We start from the raw sequence: 26,200 nt of genomic DNA on the forward strand, positions 1-26,200 counted from the left end.
GGAATCCAAGACTGTAGGCCAGCCCCCTTCTACTCCACATGCCCGACAAAGTGCTCCACTAACAACATACAGTGAATGCTGCTGAGGCCATGTGGCCAACCCTTACTGATCTTGATCCCCAAAGGGACGAGGAGTGGCCATAAATTCTGAAGGCCACACCCTGGATTTTAGTACACTCTGTCCCCCAGCTTGGCCACAGGGGGACATGAATCATTTTTGTGTTAACAAAAGGTATGGGAAGAAAGGACATAAACTCCTCTCCCTTAAAGCCAAAGGGCAGGGCTGGCCAGTTAGCTCAGTTGGTTAGAGCACGGTGCTGATGACACCAAGATCCAGGGTTCCATCTCTGCACGGGCCAGCCACCAAAAAAAACAGAAGCCAAAGGGCAGCAGTGGCAGTGGGGTCACAGAGGTAGTACACTGCACCCACCGGTAGCAGACAGGGTCCCAGTACCATTGGCCGTATGTGCTGATGCCAGGCCTGAGACTTCCCTGCCAGAGGCCATGACCTCACAGCGCTGTACAGGTGGCGGGCCTGTGGCCCACGTGAGAGATGCGGCATGAAGCAGCACAGCTGGCAGACAAGCACAGTTAAATAGCAGGTTTAATCATCTCACAACAGACAGTAGTGCAGTAGTAGAAACTGTAAGTTTCTTTTTAAAAAGTCATTCCCCCAAAGCTCCCATTCCTCAACACCTAGACCCCATGGCTGAGGAACCAGTGACAGGGCCAGAGGGATTCAGGAAGTCTCTGTTCCAAGGAGCTGAAAGTCAGTACACGTCAAGGTTGCCTTGTAAGCAGCCAAGAGCCCTATGAGGAGTTAATGCACACACGCTCACTCTCGCTCACATGTGCAAGGGACAGATGAGCGGCAGAGAGGGACCACAATGGGGCAGTCGCAAACACTCTCTGTCATGCCTCAACATTCTAGTCTGTTCATGGTCATCTCCTCTGGGAACAGAGTGGTGGCCTGAGCCCTGAAGCAGCAAGTCCTGGTCAGAGGAAGAGGAAGGGAGGCTGTCTGTGTCCAGCCTGGCTGCTCCGACAGCCCCAGCAGCCATCCCTGAAACAGCCAGCCCTCCCCTAATCTCAGGCCAGACAGGAGAGGGAGAAGGGAGGGGGGCTCCAGTGCTAAGGGGGGCCAGACATCGTTTCTGCACTACCTTCCCAGCATCCATGGCGAGGGGAGGGGAGGCCACTTCTTCTTGGCCTACCAAGAAGGCACACTCTACCCCAGAGAAGAGAACAAAGAACACGGCCACAGTCAGGCTCTTTGGAGCTAGGAGGCTGGTGGTGCTTCCTTCCATGCCCAGGTGTGTGTGCGGGGTTGGGGGAAAGCACAGCAGGCCTTGCCACACAGCACTCTGGGAGCAGCGACACTGTTAATAGGAGCCAGAGAGGAGGCCAGGAGTTGGCTGTGTCCACCCTTGGGGCAGGGGAGTGTGTGAAAAAGGAGGCCCTGAGGTGAGGGTACATATTTTGGGGGCCTACCAGACAGGGTTAAAGAAGAAACCTCTTCATTCACAGCTTCGTTCAGGGGTTCCTGGAGAATGATTGGATTCAAGTACCAGCAGTTCTGGTTGGGGTGTTGGGGTGGAGTTACCAGCGGATGCCGGGAGAGCAGCTGCCCGCAGACTTGGGAGGTAGGAGAACCAGCTTGGCATTGCTCTGGGCCCTGACACTGCCAACCCCTTATCCTGAGGAGACAGACCAGAGGGCTACAAGATCTCCTCCCGTGGGCTCCTGGCCTTGAGTGGGGTCTGCCCATTGGGCATGGAGCCATTCTGCCCATGCAGGAGCTTGCCCTTCTCTCGGTCTGGCCACGTGAAGATGGCGTCATCGCTGTCCAGCTCTGACTCGGAGTGCATTAGGCTGCTGCTCAGCATGGGGCCTTTCAGTTTGATGCCTGCAAGAAGACAAGGAGCCCAAGTGTCAGGAGACAAACGTTCCCAGGCTTGAACCACACTCTGTGCCCTCAACAAGGGGTGGGGAAGGTCATGGTCCCTCTCCAGGCTGGCAAGGGCAGCAGGGAAGGAGGCCTTCTTAGTCCTTCTCCCAGTCCTGGCTGGCTAGAACAGTCCACTGAGGGGAGTCACAGAGAGGGACAGACTGGAGAGCAGACTTGGGTATGTTCACTTATGAAAACCTGTCAAGCTGTACTTACGGTTTTCTGTACAGATTAGGTTGAACTACATAAAACTGCCACTGTTATAGGTCAAAGAAGTCAAACATCAGTAATTTCATATGGTTCAACCTAATATACTTCAATAGAAGGCTTTGAAAAAAATCAATAGACTAGTAAAACAAAAAACAAAACAAAACCCAAAACCACAGCTGCTGAAGGTAAACCTAGTCTCCTGAGGGCAGGCACCCCAGGCTCCACCTGGGGCCTTTGGTGTCCACGAGCTCCCTGCTCATACAGGCTGCTCTATCTCCACGGCCACTTCTGGCCCTGAGACTCACCTGGCTCCCAGCATGCACTGCCTGTTTAGGCTCACTTCCACACACATTGTCTTTCTCCGCCACATGCCCACTCAATCTACTCTTCCAAGCTAAATATCTTCAGTGCCACACATTATGCAAAATGGTCTTGAGTCCCATTCTCCTCAGCTCGCTAGTGACTCTGCCTTGGGTGGGACCTGCTAAGCCACAGAGCCCAGGACAAGAGCCAGTGCTGCTGGCCTTGTCAGCCCATGCCAATGCTAGCAGACTCTCTCAGCTAGACACTGGCCATGACAGAAAGGCCCTGCAGACCCTCACCTGGTCTCACACTCCTGGTTCTGGCTACCTAGATGCCACTGGTCCATCCTGTGGCTCTGGCTCCCCTTTCTCAGTCTGCCAGACTGAGATCAGGTCCCATCCAACCTCACCTCTTCAGCTCAGTGCTTCCTGGTGCTATCACCTGTTTCTCCTCTCCACCTTCCTCAGAAGAAGCATCTTAACTCCATGGCTCCCTTTCTCTCCTTTGTCCCCTACTCCCTCCTTCCTCCTCAGGAACCCCAGCTCTACAACAACCCCCCGTCTTCTGCATCTCTGCCTACAGATCTGCTCATGAATTCCCCACCTGAGGACACCCTTGCCCTCCAACCTCCATCCTGCCTCTCTTCCAGTTTTCACTGCTCAACTTCTAAAAGGGCCTTGTATAGGGCCTCCATCCGCTCACCACCTGTCTTTCTACATCACCTGCACTTCCCCTTCTGCCATCCCTCAGCACTCTACTCCAGCTCTTAGGTGACCAGTACCTTCCCCAGTGTCATTGTCAATTCTGAGTCTCTGGCCTCTGCAGCAGCAAACGCTGATGGCCACTCCCTAATGACTCCCCTCCTCCCGTCCCACACATTCTGCCCTAAGGGATGTGACCCACTTTCGTGCTGCTGATCCTCACCAGCAGGTAGAAGATTCCTATTTCTACACTTTCATTTCTGACTGTTCTGCTGAGTTCAATTTAATTCATCTTCTCTTACCCAAACAGTCATTGCACCAGATGTCCTGGTTCTGTCAACAGCGCTATCATTCTCTGTCTCCCGGGCTGGAAGTCAGCCTCAACCTTGCCTGTCCCTGTGTCCCACTGACACCACGCTGTTTGAACCATCACCATCTCTTCCAAGGAACAAAACTCTCCTTGCTGTCCTCCCTCCCTGTAATCTCTCCCCTTCAAGAGATTATATGCTGTCACCAGACTAATTTTCCTAAACCAGCACTTTTAAGATGTCACTTCTCATCACCATCAGGACAAAGGCTTAACTCCTTAGGTTAGGCAGATGTTCAAAACTTCCCACAATTTGGTTGTCTTCAGTCTTCCTGTCTCATTTCCTCAATTCCATTCGCAACTGTCCTAAACCAAACACTTGATCTTCTCCAACATTTCTTCTCCAGCCTTTCCCATCTTGGGGAATACCACCACCCAATCCACAGACGCTCGAGCAGAAGCCTGGGAACTGTGCTCCACCTCTGTCTCTCTCACACCCCTCAGCCAGCATCCCAGAAGCTCATCAAGTCTTTATCCACATGTGTCTGCAATCTAGCTGCCCCTCTTTATCCCACCATCTCTCTATCAAAAGGACATTCTATCTAATCTCCTTTCACCCATTCATGCCCCCTCCAATTCCCTCACATGCCAGCCACAGTTGTCTTTTTAATATGTATATTAAATAATATTGTTCATCCCCTTACCAAACTATCAGTGGCTCCCCACTGCCCTCAGAAGGAACCCACAGCAAAGTCCTTGCCTGCCCACCTGGCCTCAGGCCACTCACCCCTTGCTCCTGTCCAGCTGTCGCCTTCCTCCACTTCATCACACGCCCTCTGCTCCTTCCAGCAGCAGGGACTTCACCACCTTGTCCCTCTGTCTGGAATGCCATTTCCTGCAGTCTTCACCTGGCTAACTCCTACTCATCCTTCGGGTCTCAGCTTAAGTGTTATTCTTTACAAAGACCTTTTGTGATCACATTTTATGTATTTGTGAGTTTGTTTGTTTAATGTCCATCTGACACATGCTACACAAAAGCAGTCTGGATGTTTGGTTCACCACGATACAACCAGCATCAGCATGGGGCCTGGCCCGCAGTGGTCTCAGCCCACATTCAGAGCTGAGTAGGATACAGTCCTTGCCCTTGAGGACTGCACTGACTGGTAAGGGGACAGACAGATACATAACAAATTAGAATACATGTGGCAGAAAGACGAGCACAGCTTCAGGAGGTTAAGGGAGGGATGAGAAAGAACTTTCTGGACAGAGATATGAACTAGCAGAACATGTTCAAAAAAGGGAGGGATCAGCACGGAGGAAGATCCCAGAAAAGCAAACTGACATAAGCTTGCAAAGGCCATGTCTCTCAGACCAAAAGTTCTAGCTTTCTGTGCTAGGAATAGCAAGTCACTGAAGGACTTCAAGGAGTGGCAAAGCCTGGTTAGAGTAATATGACAAAGCCAGGATTGGCTGCTGTGTGCAGGGCTGATTGGGCGTGTTTTGTCTTCTAGGCCTTCATTCTTAGTGTTCCCAGGCAGAATGCTATGCCTCACTTCTCGGGTTTCCTGGGGCTCATTTCAAGCCCCACCCAACAGGATTTACTAATCGAGCTGCTTGGGTGCAGAGCCCAGACTGCCTGTGAGCGTGTACTCTCTTCTCATGTGTTCTTGTCCCTCACTAGGCTGTCATTCTCTGAGGGCAGAGCTGTGTCTTAGGACTCATTACACCCCCTAAAGCCTCTCCCTAATACAAAGCTTTAAGGATGAAAGGTGTTTAATAAATACCTCATATAAAAATAGTTATATTTGCAGAGTGTTTAGGAACATTTTTATATAACATCCAGCTCTCATGAACAGACGATACCTGTCCTGTGGCCTCCATGATGAGCAGAAACCTCACCAGGTGACTGAGGCCAGCCAAGGAAGGGAGGCCCCCTACCTGCCCTAACTCTCCCAGCGCCATCACTCAAAGCTACCTTAGTGTTTGTGCAGTAGGAAATTCTTCCAGTGGGAGGCACCTGGCAGATAAGCCCAAGGCACCTGGAGCCAGCAGGGAAGCTGCCCTCCTGTCTGCCTTGAGACAATGATGGAGGCTGTGGATTTGCCAAATAATGGAGAGGGGAAGATGGAAGAGGAAGGCTGGCCGAGAAGGAGGTAAGCTGGCAGGTAGGTGCTGGCTTTGATCTCATCTCTGCTTGCAAAGGGCATACTGGTCAGTAATAAGAGACCAACATCCCTGACCCTGACCACATGGGGAAGCTTGGAAAGCTGAACTCCAGGCAATAAACCTGAGGGGCATGAGAAGACGAAGGAAAGCTAGAGGCCTGGCCCCTCTGCAAAGTAAAAGGAGTACTGAGAAGTGAACCCTAGAGTCAGCTTGTCCAGGATGTAGCTCCTGATAGCTCAGGGCAAATTCCACCCTCAGTCTTCATCAGACACGGGAACAAAATATTTCTAGCATGAATGGCTGTTAGCACCACATTTAGGAGTGATGGTGGCTCTCACAGAGAGAGTGCACAGACCTAGAGGCCCCCAGCTCCCAGGCCCCCTACCTGCTCGGGAGGTTGGCTTCAGCTCCAGGCTTTCCTGATCTGTGGCATCCAGGATCTTGTACTTGCTTTTCCTCTTGGGTTTTCCTTTTTGCCTAAAAAACACGATCCTCTCCTTTATTCAGGAAAGAAGTTCTGTATGAGGCTCAGGAAGAGAGCCAGATGTGCATGCAGGGCCCTGTCTTGGGGGGCTGCCTAATGGGAGGAGTGTCTCTCCTCACTTCTCAGCCACGGAAGGTGGCACCTGTGATTTGTTCCTCACCGATTCTGGGAAAAGGCAAGGGAGTTATAACCATCTTATCATGGACCACCACTCCACAGCAGCAACGAATGAATAATTGGTTAAAAATGTAAAGAAAACAAAACCCTCTGCTTGAGGGGCATGGGAGGAGGGAAGCATTACACCACCACAGTTGTTAATGGTAGTTATCTTAGGTCGGTGGGAGCTTTAAAAAATTCCTTTAATTTTCTAAAGGTTTTATTGTAGGTTGAATCTCAGCTCTGTCACTTATTAACTGTATCCTCAAAGAAGTGATACAATTTTCCTGAGCCTAAGTTTCATTATCTGTAAGACAGGAAAATGTCCTGATGTGTATTAAAGAAGATATTACCTGCAAAATGTTAAGGCACAGAGTAAACACAGAAATCATACTTATTATTAATAACAAAAACATATCATAGATGTAACCATTTATTATAAGTGTAGATAGGAAGACTCAAATGAAAAACCAAGAGCATTTAATCATCACTAACCTAAGTCTACAATTGTGTGAACCCATGTATACAAGTGAATCCCAACTAGAAAGGAAGGCAGATTTAAGAACTCACGTGTTAAGTGGTGAGGCTGAGCTGTGGAGTATTAAAGTACATACACCTTAGACTCGTGATCCAGGCCACACCCCAGGCCCACCCACCTACCTCCTTACCTGCCCCAGCCATGTTCCGAGGTTCCAAATCACTGCAGTGACAGCCATTTGACTGCAGGAGTGTGCTCCTGCCCTCAGGAGCGTTTGAGAGAGAGAAGCCTTTCTGCAAACGCCATGGGTAGGCCAAACCACTCACTTTAAATGACTGGAGACCCAGCACAGTCCTTCCATGTGGAAGGTGCTAAATACAATGAGAAGCCCAAGTGAACTTCAAAGGAAAATCCATCTTACCTCTTACAACAACAGACCACAGTCCATGACAGGATTCCCAAGGCAACAACAATGACAAAGGTAGCAATGATAACATATAAGACGCTCCACTCTGCCAAGAAAATCAAAACAGTGAGGGCTGTGCAGAAAGAAGCTAGAGAACAGTACGGGCTACCCTGGCTCGGGCAGGAGGTGGCTTCACTCTGTAGACATGAATGCTCCAGGGCCCCCAGGGACCTCAGGTCCAGTGAGACCCTGGAGTTAAGGGCAGTTGAAGCTTTAAACCTTTTGAAACGTCCCTGCTTTCTGGTCCCTGCTCCAAGCAAGCCCTGAGACCCCGTAGTAGTGGGGCAGGCTGAAAAGAGCTATAAGAGAGGGAAACGAGGGCTTCCATTAGGCTGTAGCATACAGGCCCTCAAAAAACACAGGAAGCCCTGCAGCTGATCACATTTAGTTGCAGTTTGCAGTTGGTCTGATTCAAGCTTGGGTCTCCTTACACGACTGCTTTAGAGTTTTCCTCTAACTTGAGCAAGTGTGGAGGAAGGAAGTAAAAGTCCTCTGCAAACAGAAAATACACAAATCCTTGCCTGCTCATCTGCCTCAGAAACACCAACACCCACCCACTCAGTGCAGAGCCACATTCAGTGCCAAGCCACCTGGCACAGTGCCGCACAGGAAACTCACCACAGTTGCTGTCTCCATCCCTCAGCTGCACCTTGATGAAATTCTCCATCCAAAAAGGGTCACAGATACAACGTTTGGTGAATGAATCACAGTGGCCATGGTCAGAACAGTTCAACTGACACGCTGAAGGTGGCGGGAAAGGGAAAAAGTCAACAAGAGTCAGAGCCAGGGGGACAAGCAGCATGCAGCCCAGTGAGGGAACTAAGGCACCCCTGCTTAATGCTGTGCAGTGAAATGACCCAAGAGCTTTGACAGCTCGGGCACGTTGCCAAAATATCACTGTTGGATAAAACTGGTGCAGTTAGAAAGGCTGCTAGAAAGACAGTTCCAGTCTGTCCTCCCTTGTTGTTTCTCTATAGCAACAATTCTTAATCTTTTATGTGCCATACACCCCCTTCTCAGAATAATGTAACTGCAATAATAAAATATATACAGTATTAGTATTACAGAGGAAAGCAATTACATTGGACATGTTTTTGAAATATTTAAGAACACAGATTTTTGAAATAATATTATGTATGTGTCTTTATTAATACATTAAGTAACAAGATCTAGAAGTGGGTCTAACGGCCATTGTAATTTTGAAGGATGATGATTAAAAATGATATTTTGTCATGTAATGTGATACAAAATTACTTGTGATTTCTATTGCCTCAAAGTGACAGGTTCTGTTAATACTACCGAAGTTTGTTGCTCACCTTCATAATTGAAGGAGATAATGAACTTCAGTCAGGGATTAAGGAAATTAAAGATGTAATTTTTTCCCATTCAAGCTCACAGCCCCCCTGAATACTATTCCAGGTCCCCAGGTTAAGAAGCCCTGTGATGAATTGGGACTCTTTCAAGATAATGGGAATGCAGGAAAATGATTATGTCCATGTTCCCAGAGAAAAGGAGATACAGGCGAGCTGCAGGCACTGAGCAGGCTCTTGCTCCCAACTTCCCAGAATCACTCACTGACAGTACTGATTTCCAGGGCTCCAAAAATCAGAAAGTCTGCCTTTTGTTTCCGCAGCTCACTCTTGAGCATTGCTGCCACCTCATGGCCTTTGAAGATCTGGTGGGGAGGCTCGTTTTGAATAAAAAATACCATCTTGGTGCTGCAGAGACATGCAACAGTAGGAATGAGCTGAAGCTATCCATGACAACAACAGCAGTAGCTACCATTTGCTAAGTACATTCTGTTTGTGCCAGTCACTGTGCTGAGTGTTACATGTATTCTGTCACAGCAAGCCAGTGAGAAAGGTGTTATCAGTGTCATCTCCATTTTACAAAGGCCAACACTGGGGCTCAGAGGGGTTAAGTAACTTGCCCAAGGTCACACAGTTAATTATGACATAGCCAGATCCCAACCCTGTTACGTCTGACTCCAACGCCTATTCTTTTAAAAATGTCTTATGCTGCTGCCCCAGCTAACAAGAGGACCCATTCCAAACAGCTAACTGGAGGATGAGAAAACTAATAGGTATTAGATTAAGGCTACATCCCTGTGGTCAGCATTTTCACAGCAAGATGGTAGTGCTGCTGAGTTTGTGCCTGGGTTAGTTGCAAGACAAACCACAATGCTTCGTAGAATGTAAATTGTCAGACAGCATCAAAGATTATCCACAGGTCAAAACAGAGCCAAAATGCTTGTTACTATGACAGCAAAAAGACCCTACATGACAGTGTGGCTTATGTGAAATCCTATTACTCCATGTCCAGAATCTGTTTGCTTTCTGATTGTCAATTTCTGTCCAAGAAAGACCATGATTGAACTCACATTTGGAAAGCATATAATCTGTTCTCTGTGCCTGAGCCTTAACTTTTGGTAGCCTGCTTCTTGAGCTCCATATTAGTTTCATAAACTGAACTTTGCCAATCAGTGGGTCACACTGGGTTCACAGGTGTGCCCAAGATGTTGAATCCCTCAGCATGCAGGGTGGCTGGGAAGGACCTGAGTATCCCAGAGGCCCTGGACCAGCTGCTTCCAGTATAAGTAGCCTTGTCTATTTATCCCAAGGCACCATATAAATAGTATAATTTTCTATGTGTGGCATGACATAACAATTTGTGAGGGTTGGCCAGATAGCTTATTGGTTAGAGTGTGGTGTTGTAACACCAAGGTCAAGGGTTTGGATCCCCATACTGGCCAGCCACCAAAAAAAAAAAAATCTGTGTGGCACTATCATAGATTTCTAAAAGTTTGCTAGACAGTGAGGCTAACAAGGGCATTATAAAGTCCAGAATCAAGAAACAAATCTTTAACATAAAAGATTTGTGGTCTATTTCCTGTTATTTTCTCCCAGTTACCTAATCCATTCTTACAGTTTTAATTTCTATCTATATAACAATAACGCTCAGATTTTTTTCTCTTCTCCCCATGTTTCTCTTGAGAGACCAATCTATATCTGCAAATGCTTGTGAGAATATCCACCCCAGATCTTCCATAGACACCTCAAATCCAACATGTCTCAAAATAAACTCACAGTAATAACCATTAATTGAACATTATGTGTTAGGGATTATGCAAACATTATCTTATGTAATCCTCAATAACAATTAAAAAAATAGGTACTAGCATTTTCACAGGAGGTAAAACAGGTTCAGAGAGGTGAAGTAACTTGCTTACTGTCACAGAGCTAACACTAGTGGTGCAGGCTCAGAAGCCAGGTCTGTCTAGTGTAAGACCCATGCTTTTTCCCACTGCAATATACTATCTTCTTCCAATCACATGCCCCTCCAGAATTACTCAACTAAGTCAAAGCAGTCCAACCCAGAAACCCAGAAAAATCCAGATGCTTCTCTCTTCCTCATGCCTCTTATGCAGTGATAGCAAGTCTGACCAAACCTGCCAACAACACTCTTACCAGCACTCTTTGCTAACATCTTTCTGCTGCTTCTACCCAACCAATTCCCACCAACTTGGATCAATCCAAGCAGCCATTCGCCCTGTTTCTACTCCCAGGGTACTAAGCATAGCTTAGAATACAAAACAAAAAAACAGTCCCAATCATGGTATCTCTGATTCAGTAAACCCTTATTGTGTATCAAATTCACCTAAGGAGATTTTAAATTTTAGGTGTCCAGGCCCCACTCCAGACCACTGAATCATAACCTCAGGGGTTGAGGCTGGGTAACGAAGTTCAGAAAGGCTCCAGGTAGTGGTATTGTGCAGCTAGAGCAGGAACCATGCTCTCACCTCGTGACTCCAGCCTTGGCCGAGATCCAAGCATTGCTCAAAGCCAGCCTCCTTTCCTGGGGCTGCTCCCACCCTTTGCCACTTTCCTCAGGTTTTGCCCCTCACTCCTACCTCCTCGAAGTGGAGGGCCTCACGTCCAGGCTCACAGACAAAGCACAGGATGCTGGTACCGACACTTCAGATTTCATCCTCTTACCTCTAAATCTACCCAAAACAGCATATCTCCTTCCTCTCCTCCTGTCTCCAGAGAAAAGGATGCTCCTACTATACCCATGGCCAGTCCCCAAGACCTGCCCCCATTTATTACCTACCCACTCCCTTTTCCTCTGCACTTTACCCTCAGTCTATACAAATGTGCAAGTATTCTCTGCCTTTAAAAGGTGTTCTTTCAATCCTATCTCCCATATTATTTTCAGCACCAGCTTCTTCAAAGAGGTGTTATTCTTACCCTCTCTGCATCCTCAAACCATGAAATCTGTCATCTGCCTCCAACTTCCAATGCTTTCACTATAGTTCTGATGATCTACTAGTGATAAACCCAAAGGCCTCTTTTGTGTGCTCACACCTCTGTCCCTGTAGCGTCTAAATCCTCTGGCAGCCCCCACTGCCAGATCATCCCTTAACTTCCTGTAGACCACTCCCACCTGTTTTCCTCCCACCTCTCTCACTGCTGTTTCTTAGTTTCCTTTGCAACTTCTTGTTTCTCTGCCTCCTCCTTAAATATTGGAGTCCCACAGAGTTCTGTCCTCACCTCTCTTGACTCTTCTCCAGTGTGACTCATCCATAGTCATGGCTTTGACTTCTGCCTGTTTGTTGGTGACTCCCTATCTGTGGCTCTTCCTTCCACCCCAAGTTCCAGCCTAGACTTGCAACTATCTGATGGAACATCTCCCCACATAAACCATAAGACACCCCAAATTCAATAGTTGAAGCTGGTTTCTTTTGCCTCCCTAATCTCAATGAACGGCTGCACCATCTATCCAGGCATCCAAAACACCAGCCTCACCAGCAATGCCTCACTCACCTTCCTTCCCAAAGGGCCACATCCTGTTGATTTACTTCTGAATTTCTTTCAAATCTTTTCCTCTTCTGCTGCTGCCTGAATTCAGGTTTTATCACCTTTTTACTGGACAAATCCAGAAGCTTCCTGATTGGTCTCTCAGCCTTTGGTCTCTCCCTATTTTAGTCTAGCCTCCATACTACTTACCTCTATTTTTTTAAAAAAAAAATCTAACTATGGAATTTCCTTGCTTTAAAAACCAACCAAACAAAAACTTCACACCCATAAAACAAACTAACTTAGGTCCTCCTACCCAAACTATTAAAACTAAACTCCTTGGCTTGAATATAACTGTTCTCGGTCTCCACAGCCAGCTTGATCTACCACATTCTGGGGCCCATAACCTCTGCACCAAATGACTTCTGCAAGAAGAAACCCTGCACTTTCACCTGACAGGGCCACTGCTCATGTTGTTCCCCTGTTCTGAATGTCCTCCTCGTCCTCCTATGCAAGTTTTCCTGCTTTCGGAAAATCTTTGGATGTTTCTCTACCCCAGCCCTCCTGAAAGAATGAACTGCCCTGCCTCTGTGTTTCCACAATGTCACACTTTGTGTCAAATCCACCCTGCACTAATGTTACATGCTTTCTTGGTTATCTCCCCTATTAGGGTATGGCCTTCAAAGATAATGTACCTCCTCTGACCTTGTACCCCAGTGCCCTGCTGCAGTGCCCAGTGTGGAGCACATGACCTGTACTATAAGAGTTCATTACAGAAACAGACACTGTGAGTGGCTCCTAGTTAGAGCACCCACCCTTCCCTATCTATCCACACTATTTCTCAGCTCAGTCAAGAAGCCCAGGGGGCCCCTGGTCTTTCCTTTTCTCCCCCCATTCATCACCCAGCTACCTCTGCTCCGTGTACGGCTGAATCTTTTGCACAATGATGTCGGAATCCAGCACCCCCAGGAGGACCCCAATCTGGCGGATGAACATCCCCTTCAGCCTCTCAGTTAGCTGACTGACGTTGACATCCAAGATGATCTCCACCAGGTTGTTTTTCCTGGGATCTGGAAAGCATGTGGATCAGTCATGGCTTTAGAAGCAGGTGAGTTAACACAGACCTGCCACTGACTGTGCTTGGCAAAAAAGTAGTCAGAGCATTCAGACCTCCTTCAGATGGAAAGAAACAATACTGAATTCCTGATACAGCAATTTGGGGCTGGCTTGGAAAGTTTCCACAGCATGCCTGGTTTCTATACCAACCTGAGAATCCCCACACCTGTGCTAGGATAAGGCTGAAACAGTGAGGCAACAGAGGCTTAGTGAAGGGAGTGGGGAAGAGAGAAACACTTGAGTGTTTGTTTTAAAAGCCTCTGCCCAGTTGGCATTGCTGAGCTCTCCAGGCCAAGTGGGGGTATCAAGCAATCTTTCCTGACTCAGATCCAATTTCCAGTGACTTGCTGTACTTTGTCTACAACACTGAGAGGAAAAATGTCCATCTCAACAATCTTCTCAGTAATGGGAAAGCACCTGTCCCTACAGCTTTAAACACAGTAAACACAAAGAAGATCCAGGCAGCCAAGAAACATCAAAGCTGCACTATCATTTTACAATTGTGAGACTATTGTGCTTTCCTTTTGAATATGTCCTAAAAAATATTCTTCATTTGGAAGTTAAAGCTGATGTTCAGAATAACTTATTCACATACTTGGGTGCACCATTTGCCTGTTCTGATATATAATTTACATATTTAGTAGACTGTCTGTGATCTGACTTTAAACACAGAAGACACTTTATAGTGTCTCAGCTGTTGTCCTCCCTAGAGGCAGGACAAGGCCTAGAAGACCTCCCCAAATCCCTTCCCATCTAAGACATCCACGCATGAGCCTGGCCTAGACAATACAGAGTAGGTTTAAAGTTAATATCTTCTCAACAGAAGCTCAGGAATTTATAAAACTCTATCCCACCTCGATACTCAGTTCCTCCCTATTACCAAATTAGCCTCAAAGCAAAACAAAAACATGGCTTTATTTAAGAAATAAATTTTATTTCTGCAAATATGAAAAGTGTAAAGGACCCTACTTACTTTACCTTCCCTTCGTTGTCAGATAAAGCCTGAGGCTCAGCTTATAAAAATAAGTTGTTTTCTGCATCTGGGTGCAAAGGAGATGTCATGACTCAAGCTATTCCTCTGCTTAGATTCCCAAAGCACCCTGGGCCCTCTCTCATCAGTCACATGTAGAGGAGGAACTGCTGGACTAAGGACACAAAGGCCTGGCTCTGACACAACTGCTGTGTGACACTGAGCAAGCCCTGCCCTCTCTGAGTTTCAGTTTCTCCATCTGAGATAAGTAGGGAGAGGTCTATAATCCTGCGTGGGTAAGAGGGGTATTGTTGGAACAGATTTCTCAGCTTGGGGTTTTTTAGGTTTTTTTAAAAAGCTGGACATGCCATCTGGCTCTGTCATCCAGGCTGTGGGGGAAGGGGTCTCAGGATAGGGACCATGATTGGCTGATGCAGCAATTCCACTCTATCTCATCACTAAATGAACTCACCAGGTTTCACCTCCACAGTGGTCCGGTCTGTGTCACTCTCACCCTTTGCATCAGTCACTTTCAGGTGAAATGTGTAGGTTCCCTCGACCAGATTGGAAAGAAAGAGGATAGGATGATGGTCAGAATGATTTAACACCTCCTGTAGGATTAAACAACATGGCTCTGTTGGAGAACAAAATACCACTCCTTGGAGTCTGCTGCTGCTTCTGCCATAACTAAGCCCCTCTGGGCTGGACTGTTTCAACCTTGGCAGCTCCTGATCGTAATAGCATTGCAGCCTGTGGCTGCCAGGATCAGGGAGAGAAACCCATTCTGTGCCACACTAGCTTGCAGAATGACCCCAAGCAAGTCATTTAACCTCCCTAAATTTCAGAGAAGAATTCAGATTTGATACAAGGGGCCACTGGGTTAAATCAGATACTGGACTGTTTGATTCCTGATCCTCTCTCCATGTCACCATTTAAACCTTGTGCAGCTCTCCTGCTCCTGGCACACTTACCCCTGCTGCCGGACTCCCCTCATCTCGAGTCCAGAGGTAGCTGACTATTGCCTTGTCATCTGAGGACTTGGAGCCATCCAACTCTGCTGTGTTCATGGGCAAGGTAATCACCACATTCCCAGTTATCTTGGCTATAGGTGGTTTGTTAATTTCTAACCAAAGAGAAATCATTGAAATAATATGACATTTTTGGAAAAGAAAGAATGCTTCTTCGTGATGCTTATGGGGAAATTAAGCATCAAGAGCATCTTAAATGGATAACTGTCTTAAGTGCCTGTCCATGCCAGCAACCAACAGTACAGACATAAAGCCACCAGTGCTGGACATCTGAGGCGCCAGTCCTACCCAGAGAAATGTTCTCCTGACAACATACAACAGAGGGGACAAGCATGCTTTCCTCTTGTATTCTCACAGTAGCCTTCCCAAAAGGAATACTTTGGAGGTAAATGATGATAGAAAACAAAGGCCCAAAGTGGCTTAAAGCCTTGGAATATAGGTTTCATTCAGCTGATATCTCAAATTCTCCTTTAAAATATCTTGAAACATTATTCTTTGAATATCTTTTTTGGTTCCTTCCTTGGCCCTTAACAAGAGAAAAAGGAGAAAGACCTCTCTTATCCTGGCCCCACCTGAAGCTTTGTTTACTTGAACATATATTCAGTATTTACTCAGCTCAGTATACTATATCTGGAGGTCCCCTGCATATCTGATGGTTTGTCCCACTATCAGCTTATGGCCGGCCCTCTCCTAAGGCCCTCAATGGTCACTATGCCTGCAAACCAGGGCAAGGCCAATCAACTGCTTCCAGCTGGCCCCAGCCTGCAGGCTCACAGGGCAGGCACAGGCAGCTGCAGTGCGGCACAGTCATTCTAAAGTCTGACAGCAGGTGTCACTGTAGCTAGCGGGAGAGTCAGAAATCTCAGGCAGCACAGGGGCAAAATAAAAACGCAAAGAAAAAAACCTCTAATTCTTTCCCTATTCAGTTGTGAAAGTAAGAAAGAAAAGCTGGGTTGGGGGAGAAGGAGGGATGGAAGTTAAATTCACCTTACAGTCACTTTCACTTAAAGGTTGTTTTAGAAAAGCAAATAACAGCTGCCCTTACCCCAACCTTCTTCCCCACCTCTTGTCGTCTCTAGTCAATTTCTGCAGCCAAACAAGATATGATGGATTCCTCAGCTATCTAACCCAAAGAGGCTGCTACACAAACCAAGGCAGGGAGGTACCTTCTTTGACAATGACATTCACAGAGCTCTGGCTTTGTAAGTTCCTCTCATCTTTGACAGTCAAGGTGAACACATAGGTCCCCACTTGCAGCCCGGTCACAGTAACAATGCTGCTGTTAGCATTGTCGAGCTGCACGCCATCAGGTCCGCTGGATTAGGAGAGAAACCAGAGGGTAAAGTTGTACCCACCCTGACTCAGAAGGAGAAGATGATCACTGCCTCAGCTACAACATGAACTATTGTTTCCCAGATCTTGACAGGACATGTTTAAAAATATTCCATTTCGGGCCGGCCCGTGGCTTACTCGGGAGAGTGCAGTGCTGATAACACCAAGGCCACGGGTTCGGATCCCATATAGGGATGGCTGGTTCGCTCACTGACTGAGTGTGGTGCTGACAACACCAACCCAAGGGTTGAGATCCCCTTACTGGTCACCTTTAAAAAAAAAAAAAAATTCCATTTGGACAAAGTGTCATTTGGCCCCAAAATACAGGATACCTGCTGGTCAAAAAATCCATTCACCAGCTTTCAAACACATCTAGCCTTATCCTTTATATGAGCTTCTAGAACACTTGAACTCTTTACAGTTCCAGTTTGTAAAAGGAAGAAAGTTCTCTGAGCAGCTCTCTGATCAAAAGAATGACTTAAGAGTGATGTTTCTGAGGGCCGACCCTGTGGCGCACTCGGGAGAGTGTGGGGCTGGGAGCGCTGCTGCGCTCCCACCACGGGTTCGGCTCCTATATAGGGATGGCCGGTGCGCTCACTGGCTGAGCGCCATGTGGCCAGTCACAAAAAAAAAAAAAAGAGTGATGTTTCTGAAAAGCATTTCTAGTCCAGCAGTTGATTCAGCTCTTGCCAGCAAAGCAGCAAAATGCATTTCTTAATCACGTGATCAAATCCCTCCTGATGAAAAGTCAAGGAAAGGAAATGGGCCAAGGCTGCAGGGGAACTCTCAGAACAAAACCATTTTTTCTCAGCAGCTCTATAAGCAAAGCTCCCTCCAGCTCTTGGACAGAGGCCATCAAGGACCCAGGACACCTTGCATCTTTTCTGTTCCTGTTGTGGCCTCAGAGGGCAGCCTGAGCAGGGAAGTGAGCTCTGTGCCAACATCCAGGCACAAGGCTACACACAACCAGAGAGCCCTTCTGCTCAAGGATCAAAATGCTCCAGAGTTTGCCTTAAAATTGCAGGACAACCAGAGAAATCTACAGATGTCCTGATATTGCTTTGTTTTTCTTTTTAAAATTATAACCTCTGACCCTAGTGGCTCCTTCTGCAGCAGATTCTCCTCCAAGAAGTTATTGTAAGCATTATCTCTGATGTAAACTTACACTAATAAAACTCAGCTAAAAGGTTTATCAGCTGTATCTTCAATAAACAATTAAAATTAAAACACACTGGGCTGAGGAAGATTATGTTTTCCAAAAGACATAAACAAGAGCTGAGGGAAATAATTTCTAGAATCCAACTCAGCAATTTTAAGTCAAGTAGTTTCTTTAGTCAAATTAAATCCCCTTTCCACCCATCTCTAATACCATAGCAAAAAAACAAAAACCAAAAATCCCAGTCTGTCCTATGGTTGCTACCTTTGGAAACTGAGAATGCTTTTAACTCTTCCTTGGAAATCTTTTGCTTCCTGTGGGATTCTGCATATAATTTGAGTTCCATTTGTTATGGTTTAAAGGAGCTGAAAGAAACTGTGAGAACCAGGAATGGTTCAGTTAGGTAATTTCAGTTTAATTAGTATTATTTTGGTTACTGCCTTTGGCCTCTGGCTAACTTAATTGGTAAATGGTGTCTTCAAGAAAACAATAACAGAGTAATGCTTTCATTTTGTAGGAGAAATTTCAATTCCTCTTAATAGCTGCTCTGCCTCATCCCCCCCTGCCAGTCTTACCCAGTTAATTTTGAGCAACAGTATTTTTCTGCTCCATTACCCCTTCCATCCTGCCTCTCATGTGTAATTAAACTATGCATTTCAGCAGATGAATTGTACCTGCAAAAGCACCAGGACCACACAGCACTACCTGGGTACTAGCTGATGGTAAGCATTCTTTCTTTCTTACAAAAATTATTTATAATATCATTTTTTTAGAGTTGAAGTATGGGATTGCAAACATTTCTCTCTCAGTCACCCCCCTGGATAAGCCAATAGTTGCAAGTCAACACTTAAAAGCAAAAAAAACCTGGCTCTTCCAAGGTCTAGAGGATTTGCATAAACATGGGTTTGTGTCAATACTCACTGTGTTTTTTCCCAGAGATATGAGATAATTTTCTGATCATCTGAGCTTTTGCTGCCATCCAGGGTTGTACTGTCCACAGGAAGGGTCAGCTCTTTATCTGGGCCTGCATCCGCCTGAGGAGGCTTGTTGTTTTCTGGAAAACAGAGATCTGGAAGTCAAAAGCAGCCAGTCCAGGTGGGAAAGGTTGAGGAACCAATTGGGACATATGTTCTGGATGCCATGGGAACTCTGCCTCTCAGCCTACAGAACTATCAGATACTGTGGGAGATACGGACACCATCAGGGTGCTCACAGTGAAGAATATAATAAGACTGAAACTATCACACAATTCTGAAAGAAACAAAGTAGGAGGTAACAAAGTTATAATACCATGCTAAATTTGAAATCTAATGCTATAGGAATTCAAATGAAAGGGTCTGAATGATAAGATAGGGCTTCCCTGAGGAAGTGATTTTTAAGCTGACCCTTAAAGGACGTGGTAGGATTTCAGATGACATAGACTCTCATCCCCTCAAAGGCGCAATAACTAGCAAAAGGAAGGGCACAAGCTGAGGCTGGTAAAAATACTCTATCTCTAGCTATGAGGAAAGCACCAGGGAAATGGACAACAGAACTTGCCAGAAACTCTATGGATTGGTGCCGTCTGCTTCTACCCTCATACAGCTCAGAACCCAACCCTCCTCTCCCCCAAGGTGAAAGGGACCAGCTAATAGAAGAGCCTGAAACACAAGGTTGGAACTTACCAGGCTGCACAATAACAGTCACTTGAGCAGTGGCCTGTTGTCCTATTGTGTCAGTCACTGTGAGTTGGTAAGTGTAGTCTCCTTCTTGCATTGCAGAGAGCTGCAGGATTGGTGTTCTAACACCCTACACATAAATACAGAAGTGGAAAATCAAACTCCCAGAATCACCACATCACACAGTAATTCCTACTTTGGTAGAAATGGTTTACCCAGTTTTCTAAACCTAAGTTGGTATCGGGCTGTTACCTCTCAGTTCAGCATAATTAGTGAATGCTGAATCAGACATTATGAGACATCTTACTAAAAGGTTCCCCCTGCAAGGGGACAACCTGACATAGCAGCAGTTTCAAATAAAGCCGGAGCTCTCACAATAGAGGAGTATGCAAAAATGCGCAGAGATTGCCAAAGCCAGTCTATATGACCCAAACCAGAAGAACACAATGAACATATAATAAAATGACAGTTTTTAAAACACTGTTTAAGAAGATCCTCTTTCTACTGAGGCTACACAGCAAAGTTGTCTCAATAAAACATGGCAGCAACTCAGGATGCTGAATAATGCCCTGCTGTCCCCTTATAGGTTTGTACAGATTCTGCAACAACAGAGAAACCTAACATAGTACTTAAATTAATGACAGGTAAAATGTGGCCTTTAAGTCATGCCTCAAATCAAGAAACATAGAATCTTGAGTATCAGAAGGAACATGATAAATAATTTAGGGCAAACTTCCAATGCAGGAACTTCCTGTAGAACAGTGGGCAAAAACTGGCAGCCTGTGGGCTGAATCCAGCTTGCATTTTGTTTTAAAAGTTGGAAATTTTCACAAAAAGGTCTCAATTTCTGTCCTCTCTTGAAAAGCTGGACTGTCAAGCAATGTCAAGACCATACTTCCACATGGCAACAACCAGCTGGACCTGAAGAGCAGATGACCCCTTGAGTCAGAGCTTTAGCTCTCAAGTTCACCACAGCCCCCATCCAGTTTTATTTTACTTACATCACCTGCCTGGTGACAGCTCTAGTCTCTTAAATATCTCCAGAGAGAAGATAGTCTACCAGCTGGTCAGACAATCCACTCCAATTTGTAACAGAGCTCACTAAGATTTGAACCCTTGTGGCATCTACATAGTTTGACTCTCTGGAGTCATCCAGAATAAGTTTCCTATCTAGCCTTTTCCTCTCATGCTAAATGTTTAAGATAAAGATTTTTGCTAACATGTTAATCAAAGGCTCCTAAACCTTTCTGGATTTGTTTTTGAGTTTCTTAAATCTAAACGTTCTATGCATAAAGCTGACTTTGGTAATTAAAATGGAGCAGAAATAAGGCGTGGATGGGTGACCCAGTCCAGCAGCTCTATTTCTCCTGGGCAAAAAAAGACAGGAACCATTCCCTCTCACCTGCATCTCCACCACTTTCCCTTTGCTGCTAGGGCTGAGTGACCACTCATAGCTGGTGATGCCATGATCATCGGTGCTCTGGTTCCCGAAGAGGGTGATGGAGTTTTGGGGCAGAGTGATCACTTGGTTGGGGCCTGCGTTGGCCACAGGGGGGTAATCCACAGCTTTGTTCACTGTCAGGCTTGCAGTGGTGGAGTTGGTAGCTCCATCAGAGTCCACTACAGTCAAGCTATCAGTGCAGAGAGAGGAGTATAATCAGAGATGGGTTAAGGAAAGAGGAACATACAGTAGAGGACTGAAAATCAAGGCTAAGAAATACCAGCGTGACAGGGTCACCTATTCTTCCCCATTCCTCTTGGAAAGGAAGAGAGTAACACTAGACACTAACATTGAGGGTTTACTATGTGCTAGGCACTGTTCCAAGTGGTTTATATCTCACTAAATATTCATAATAGCTCTATAAAGTATTATCATCACTTTATTCCTTAAGAGACTGAGGCAAAGAGAGGTAAAGTAACTTTCCCAAGGTCATACAGCTTGAAAGTGGTAGAGTCAGGATCTAAATCCAGGCAATTGTCTCTAGCACCAATTAGCTCTGCTGCCTGTACGCATCTGTATGCTGAGACCTTTATAAGCACTGTCTGATACGGCCCTCACAACAACCGTATAAAGTAAGTATCATCAACTCCACTCTCCAGCAGGCTTTGACAGACTGAGTAACCTGCCCAGGCTGAGCCAAGATGCAAGCCCAGTTCTCTGATTACAAAGCTCAGAAACCAAGTCTTAGGAAGAGATCATCCTTGGCCACTATTCCTGTGGAGTCAAAAGATACATATTAAATAGAGCAAGCTCTGTCTGCAGCAGGCTGCCCACCCATCATCCTGTTTCAGCTGTGTACATATCACAGGAATGGACATCCTGGCCAGACAGCCTCTGGGATGGACCAGGAGGACTGGCTCCGGTAAGGCAGAAGCTTGAGATGGAAATGAATTCTCCTACGCAACAGTCCCACAGTTTGTGCCAGTGAGAAACAGGATTTGCAAGATAAAAAAATGTTCATTTATAAGAGCAGGCTTTTACCTAAATGATGCCTTCCAGCTGAACAGCCTAAAGCTTCTCATTGCACCTCAAAATGTGAACATAAGCAAGCAAGGAGGTTTGGGCTCCTTCCATTTTGCTGACAGAAAAAGGAAAAGCATAGAAAAGACATGTAGTTTGTTTAAATCTCACCACCAGCCACAGACACAGCAAAATATGTGTGGGGCTTTACTTCACCATTTCACCTTTTACCTATGGTCTGAAGGGGATTTGTGCGGTTTTTTGTGGTATTTTTTCCTTTAGAAAAAGAGCACAAAAACAGACACACACATACAAATCAGCAAATACCTGAAAAAGAAAAATTCATAGAAGTTTTACCTCTTTTCCCTGTTTCCCTGTTGTTTTTATGGGTTTATTATTTTAAAAAATATATCCCACTTATGTCTTATGTCAGAAGAAAAGCAATTTACAGACAGATGGCAAAATGGCAGCTGCCCATTACTCTGACTTTCACCTCACACAGTCCCCAGCTTGCCTGCAGGAATCCTGGAACCAAACGATAGCTCACTACAGGGCTGGGGAAAGAGGCTACTGCCATGTAAAAGCAGGAGAAAGGAAAAGGTGAATGAATCACAATCAGATTGGACATTAATGCCAATCAAATCCAATCCTATCATTTCATAAGCTTTTTTTAAAAATTGAGGGCTAGGAAGAAAGAATCACTCCCAATACCCCATCTACCCCAAAAACTTTAGGCTAATACTGTGGTTAAAAGCTCAAGTAGGGAGTCAGACTGCTTGTGTGACCTTGGGTAAATTACTTAACCTCTTTGTGCCAGAATTTCTTAATCTGCAAAATGAGAATAACCATAATACCTGTAATAAGGATTAAACAAGAAACTGCAAGCAAAGAATAGTAGCTAGCACAAAGTAAATGTTCAGGTAACATTAACTATTATTGTTACCATTTTTTAAAAGGATCAACCTGGCCCAGGCTAAATTCTATAAATGAAAAAATTCCTATATTTTTTCTAAGATAGAAACCAACTCAAATGTCCATTTAATCCAGTGAGAAAGCTCCGATCTTTCAGAGCTACTTTTCATTCACCTGAAGTCTTGAGTCAGAGTGCTGCTGCTATGTCAGAACTTGCATATTGATTTTTATGGTAGGTGTTATGCTAGGACACTCATCTCTGTGTCCCTGGTGTCTAAAACTTGATTAAACTCAGATCCATGAGAAAACAGACACTCATGAATAAGCTGCCAAACTACGGTAGGTGCCATATAAAGGCACTGAGTGCAACAGGGAAAGAGGAGAGTCATATTCTCTCCTCTCTGAAGAGATCTCAGAGAGCCTAATGGAAAATGGAGCAGGTCCTTAAGGATGGACAGAACTTCAGCAGATTGAGAAGGGCATTCATAGAAGCATAAACAAAACATATATGGATCAAGTCAAGCAGTGGAGTAGAATGAGCCCTGACTTGAGGGTTACAAAATCTGCATTTTAGATCCAACTGTATGACTTCAGAGATGTTACTAAATACAAGGAGCCTCATTTTTCTCAGCTGTAAATGAGGATATTATCATCTACATACAGTGTTTGTATGATTCTTACATACAAGTGCTTTGTAATGTACAAGGAATTATGCAAATGTAAGGAAAATTATTCTAGAGTCAGCCTCAAAATTTTATTAATCACATTCTAGAATGTCAACACTAGTTCCCAAAAAGGGCTTTCTTTGAATCAAATTCTCCAAAAGCCCCAATAGAGAAAGATCCTACAAATCATATTCAAAAAAACCACTAGTCAAAAGTAAATAGTTTGAGGTATCACAAGTTGAGGAAGAAATTCCCAAAGGAAAGAGACAAGATGGGAGTAGGTTCCTTCTAGATTTTGCCTGAGAAAAGCCAAAGGAAGATGAGCCCTTTCACTTAATGTCAGAAATCCTAAAAAAATTTTGGAGATCTGCCAGATAAGGCTTTGAAAAGGATTAACTGCGGTAGACCTTGATTTACTTAGCAAAGACATTTGCCCTAAAAAGTTAACATTGTTGTGATCACAATCACCATAGGGCTCAGAGAACCAATGGAACCAAAGGCTATATTATCAACCAACTCCACGGTGAATTTGATATTTGTCAGAGTTACTCCTACAAGAATGTAAAACCCATGAGAGAAAAAAAATGGCCTACAGTAAACTTGAAGCTAAATCCTAAATTACCTGAAAGTGTAGTTCCCAGGGACAAGTTTACTTAGTTTTAATATGGCTGTATCTTCAGAAATCTTCTCTTCTCTCAGAGGCCCCTTAAGTTCCTCCCAATGGTACTGGACGATTTTATCATCATCAGTGCTTTCTTGACCATAAAGAAACATCAGTTACAACATGAGAACACTGGGTCTCAGCACTTATCCAGTTTACACAAACCGGGGCAACTACCTAGAGATTTGAAGCTAGGAAAACTTCATGAAATTACAGACTATCTCTCCAGAGTGTTTCTTCTCTAAGAATATTGGGTCATTCTGCCTCTCTATGAATATTCCACTGCATAGTTTTCCAAGGACTCTAACACAGGCAACATCTGGTTAAAATGCTATTGTATGAAAAAAGGAAAATCAAAAATTCTTAAACACATGAAAAGATACTCAACCTCGCTTAAAGGAAATTCAAATTAAAATTACACTTGACATGCCATTTTTTAACCTATCAGATTGATAAAGACCAAAGTTTCATAACACATTACGTGGGTAAAAATGAGAAAGAGGCCCACACCACTTATTAGTCATGGTGGAGGCATAAATTGACACAACCTCTATAATGAGTAATTTGGCAATATTTATCTTTGCCCCTGCAATTCTTCTTATAGGAATTTATCCTACAGATAACACTTGCGGATGCATTAAACATCTTGTTTACAAGATTATTCATGATAACATTGTAATTACCAAAGAATGAAAGCAATCTAAATAGTCATTAATAGAGATTGATTGAAAACAAGTATATATTAATACAATGAAATTATACATCTATAGAATGGAATGCTATGTAATCATTAAAAAAAAAGAACAAGCATTTCATGTACTGATTCAGAAAAATCTCCAACATATAGAAACAAGTATTGTACATAATAGTGCACATAATGTATTATCATTTGTGTAAACAAGGGAGATAAAGACTATCTATGTATTTTTTACCTATGTAAAAAACATCTCTGGAGGGATACATAAAATAATACCATTGGCTGTCTGGAGGAAAACTGGATAGTTGGGGAAAAGGGATGATATGATTCTTTTCCCTGTATACCTTTATGTATTCAAATCTATAAAATATAAACAATACCATGTGAACCCTTTCTGCCACTCTCTATCACAAGTGATTCTTCCTGTTCTCTCTTCCTTCTTGCCCTGCTATTCTCCTAGCCTCCTCTTCTTGCCAGAACCATTGACATGAAATGCTCAACCTCACTAGAGAGTCCTATCATAAAGCAGTGACTGCCTCTGCCAAAACCCACTGTTAGTGCTAAGACAGTCAGGGTAATGGGGTCTCAAAGGATTTCAAAAGAAACCAAGCAAATACTGGAAAGAAGACAGGCATGAAACCTCCTGCATATACACAGCCAGGATCAAGGGCAAAGACCCAGAAATCCTCTCATGTCACTTATCAGGTGACACAACTCTGAAGAGTAAAATGTTAATGAGCCCAGGTAGGGGTGTGGAGTGCATTCTGTGAATCTCTCCAAGAAGAGGCTGGCAAGAATCTTGTTGGCAGTGATGGCTGCATGAGAGCTCCTCAGTCAGGCTCTCAGTTACTTATCTTGCTAAGATAGGAAGAAACTGTTTCCTTAACCAAGAAAGGCAACTCCATCTAAGCAAATCTGAAAACCAGTGAGTTTCAACTAAAATAATGTCAATGCTAAACACATGCATAATCCCACTTTCTTACCACCTCAGAGCAGAAATATTACTTCAAACTAGCCACATGAGGATTTTTAATAGGGCCTGTGTGGTTTGTTACTTCCTTATCAGTTGTTTCAGATGGTTGGTCTTCTTATAACATGGTCAAATGACTGCCTACACAGAAGGCAGACTTAGCTGGCTCCAAATTTTCTACCAGAGTTTTCTACCCAAGTACACAGCAAATGCTCTTCTAAAACATCATGCTTAGACAAGTACTCACGGCTGCCATCAATGACTGTAGAAGTGGTTGGCAGAGAGATCTCCTGGAACTGAGGTGACACAATAGCAACAGGAGGCCGATTCTTGCGGGGCTCTGCAAGGAAGTGGTCAGGAAGAAATTGGGTGAGGGGCTTTAAAAATTATAGGAAGAGCAGGCTATATCTCAGTGGATTATAAATCAGTCTCATTACATAATTGATGGATGAAGCCACATGGGAAAGTCACATGACCAGGTTGTCAATCTAACACAGACACCAGGGAATTTAAATGCCTCTTCCAAACCTGACCATTCCTAAGACCACGCCCTGTACATT

At 44.8% G+C, this 26,200-nt stretch overlaps 1 protein-coding gene across 2 annotated transcripts in view; it reads right to left on the reverse strand.

Moving 5' to 3' along the window:
* Positions 1-585: 585 nt before the first annotated feature.
* KIAA0319L (KIAA0319 like) overlaps positions 586-26,200 on the reverse strand; it is an 85,642-nt gene continuing 60,027 nt past the window's right edge. For both annotated transcript variants that reach the window (XM_063104340.1, XM_063104341.1), the window contains exons 8-21: positions 25,888-25,980; positions 23,935-24,067; positions 20,677-20,905; positions 19,281-19,404; positions 18,538-18,670; positions 16,295-16,443; positions 15,072-15,223; positions 14,573-14,711; positions 12,925-13,084; positions 8,794-8,936; positions 7,837-7,959; positions 7,174-7,264; positions 6,020-6,111; positions 586-1,905 (exon numbers count right to left, since the gene is read on the reverse strand). In XM_063104340.1, the coding sequence (XP_062960410.1) occupies positions 1,718-1,905; positions 6,020-6,111; positions 7,174-7,264; positions 7,837-7,959; positions 8,794-8,936; positions 12,925-13,084; positions 14,573-14,711; positions 15,072-15,223; positions 16,295-16,443; positions 18,538-18,670; positions 19,281-19,404; positions 20,677-20,905; positions 23,935-24,067; positions 25,888-25,980 (1,949 nt within the window). In that variant the 3' untranslated portion in view covers positions 586-1,717. The remainder of the gene's footprint in view (positions 1,906-6,019; positions 6,112-7,173; positions 7,265-7,836; positions 7,960-8,793; positions 8,937-12,924; positions 13,085-14,572; positions 14,712-15,071; positions 15,224-16,294; positions 16,444-18,537; positions 18,671-19,280; positions 19,405-20,676; positions 20,906-23,934; positions 24,068-25,887; positions 25,981-26,200) is intronic.

This window comes from Cynocephalus volans, chromosome 8 (genome assembly GCF_027409185.1).
Source record: "Cynocephalus volans isolate mCynVol1 chromosome 8, mCynVol1.pri, whole genome shotgun sequence".
NCBI lineage: Eukaryota > Metazoa > Chordata > Mammalia > Dermoptera > Cynocephalidae > Cynocephalus > Cynocephalus volans.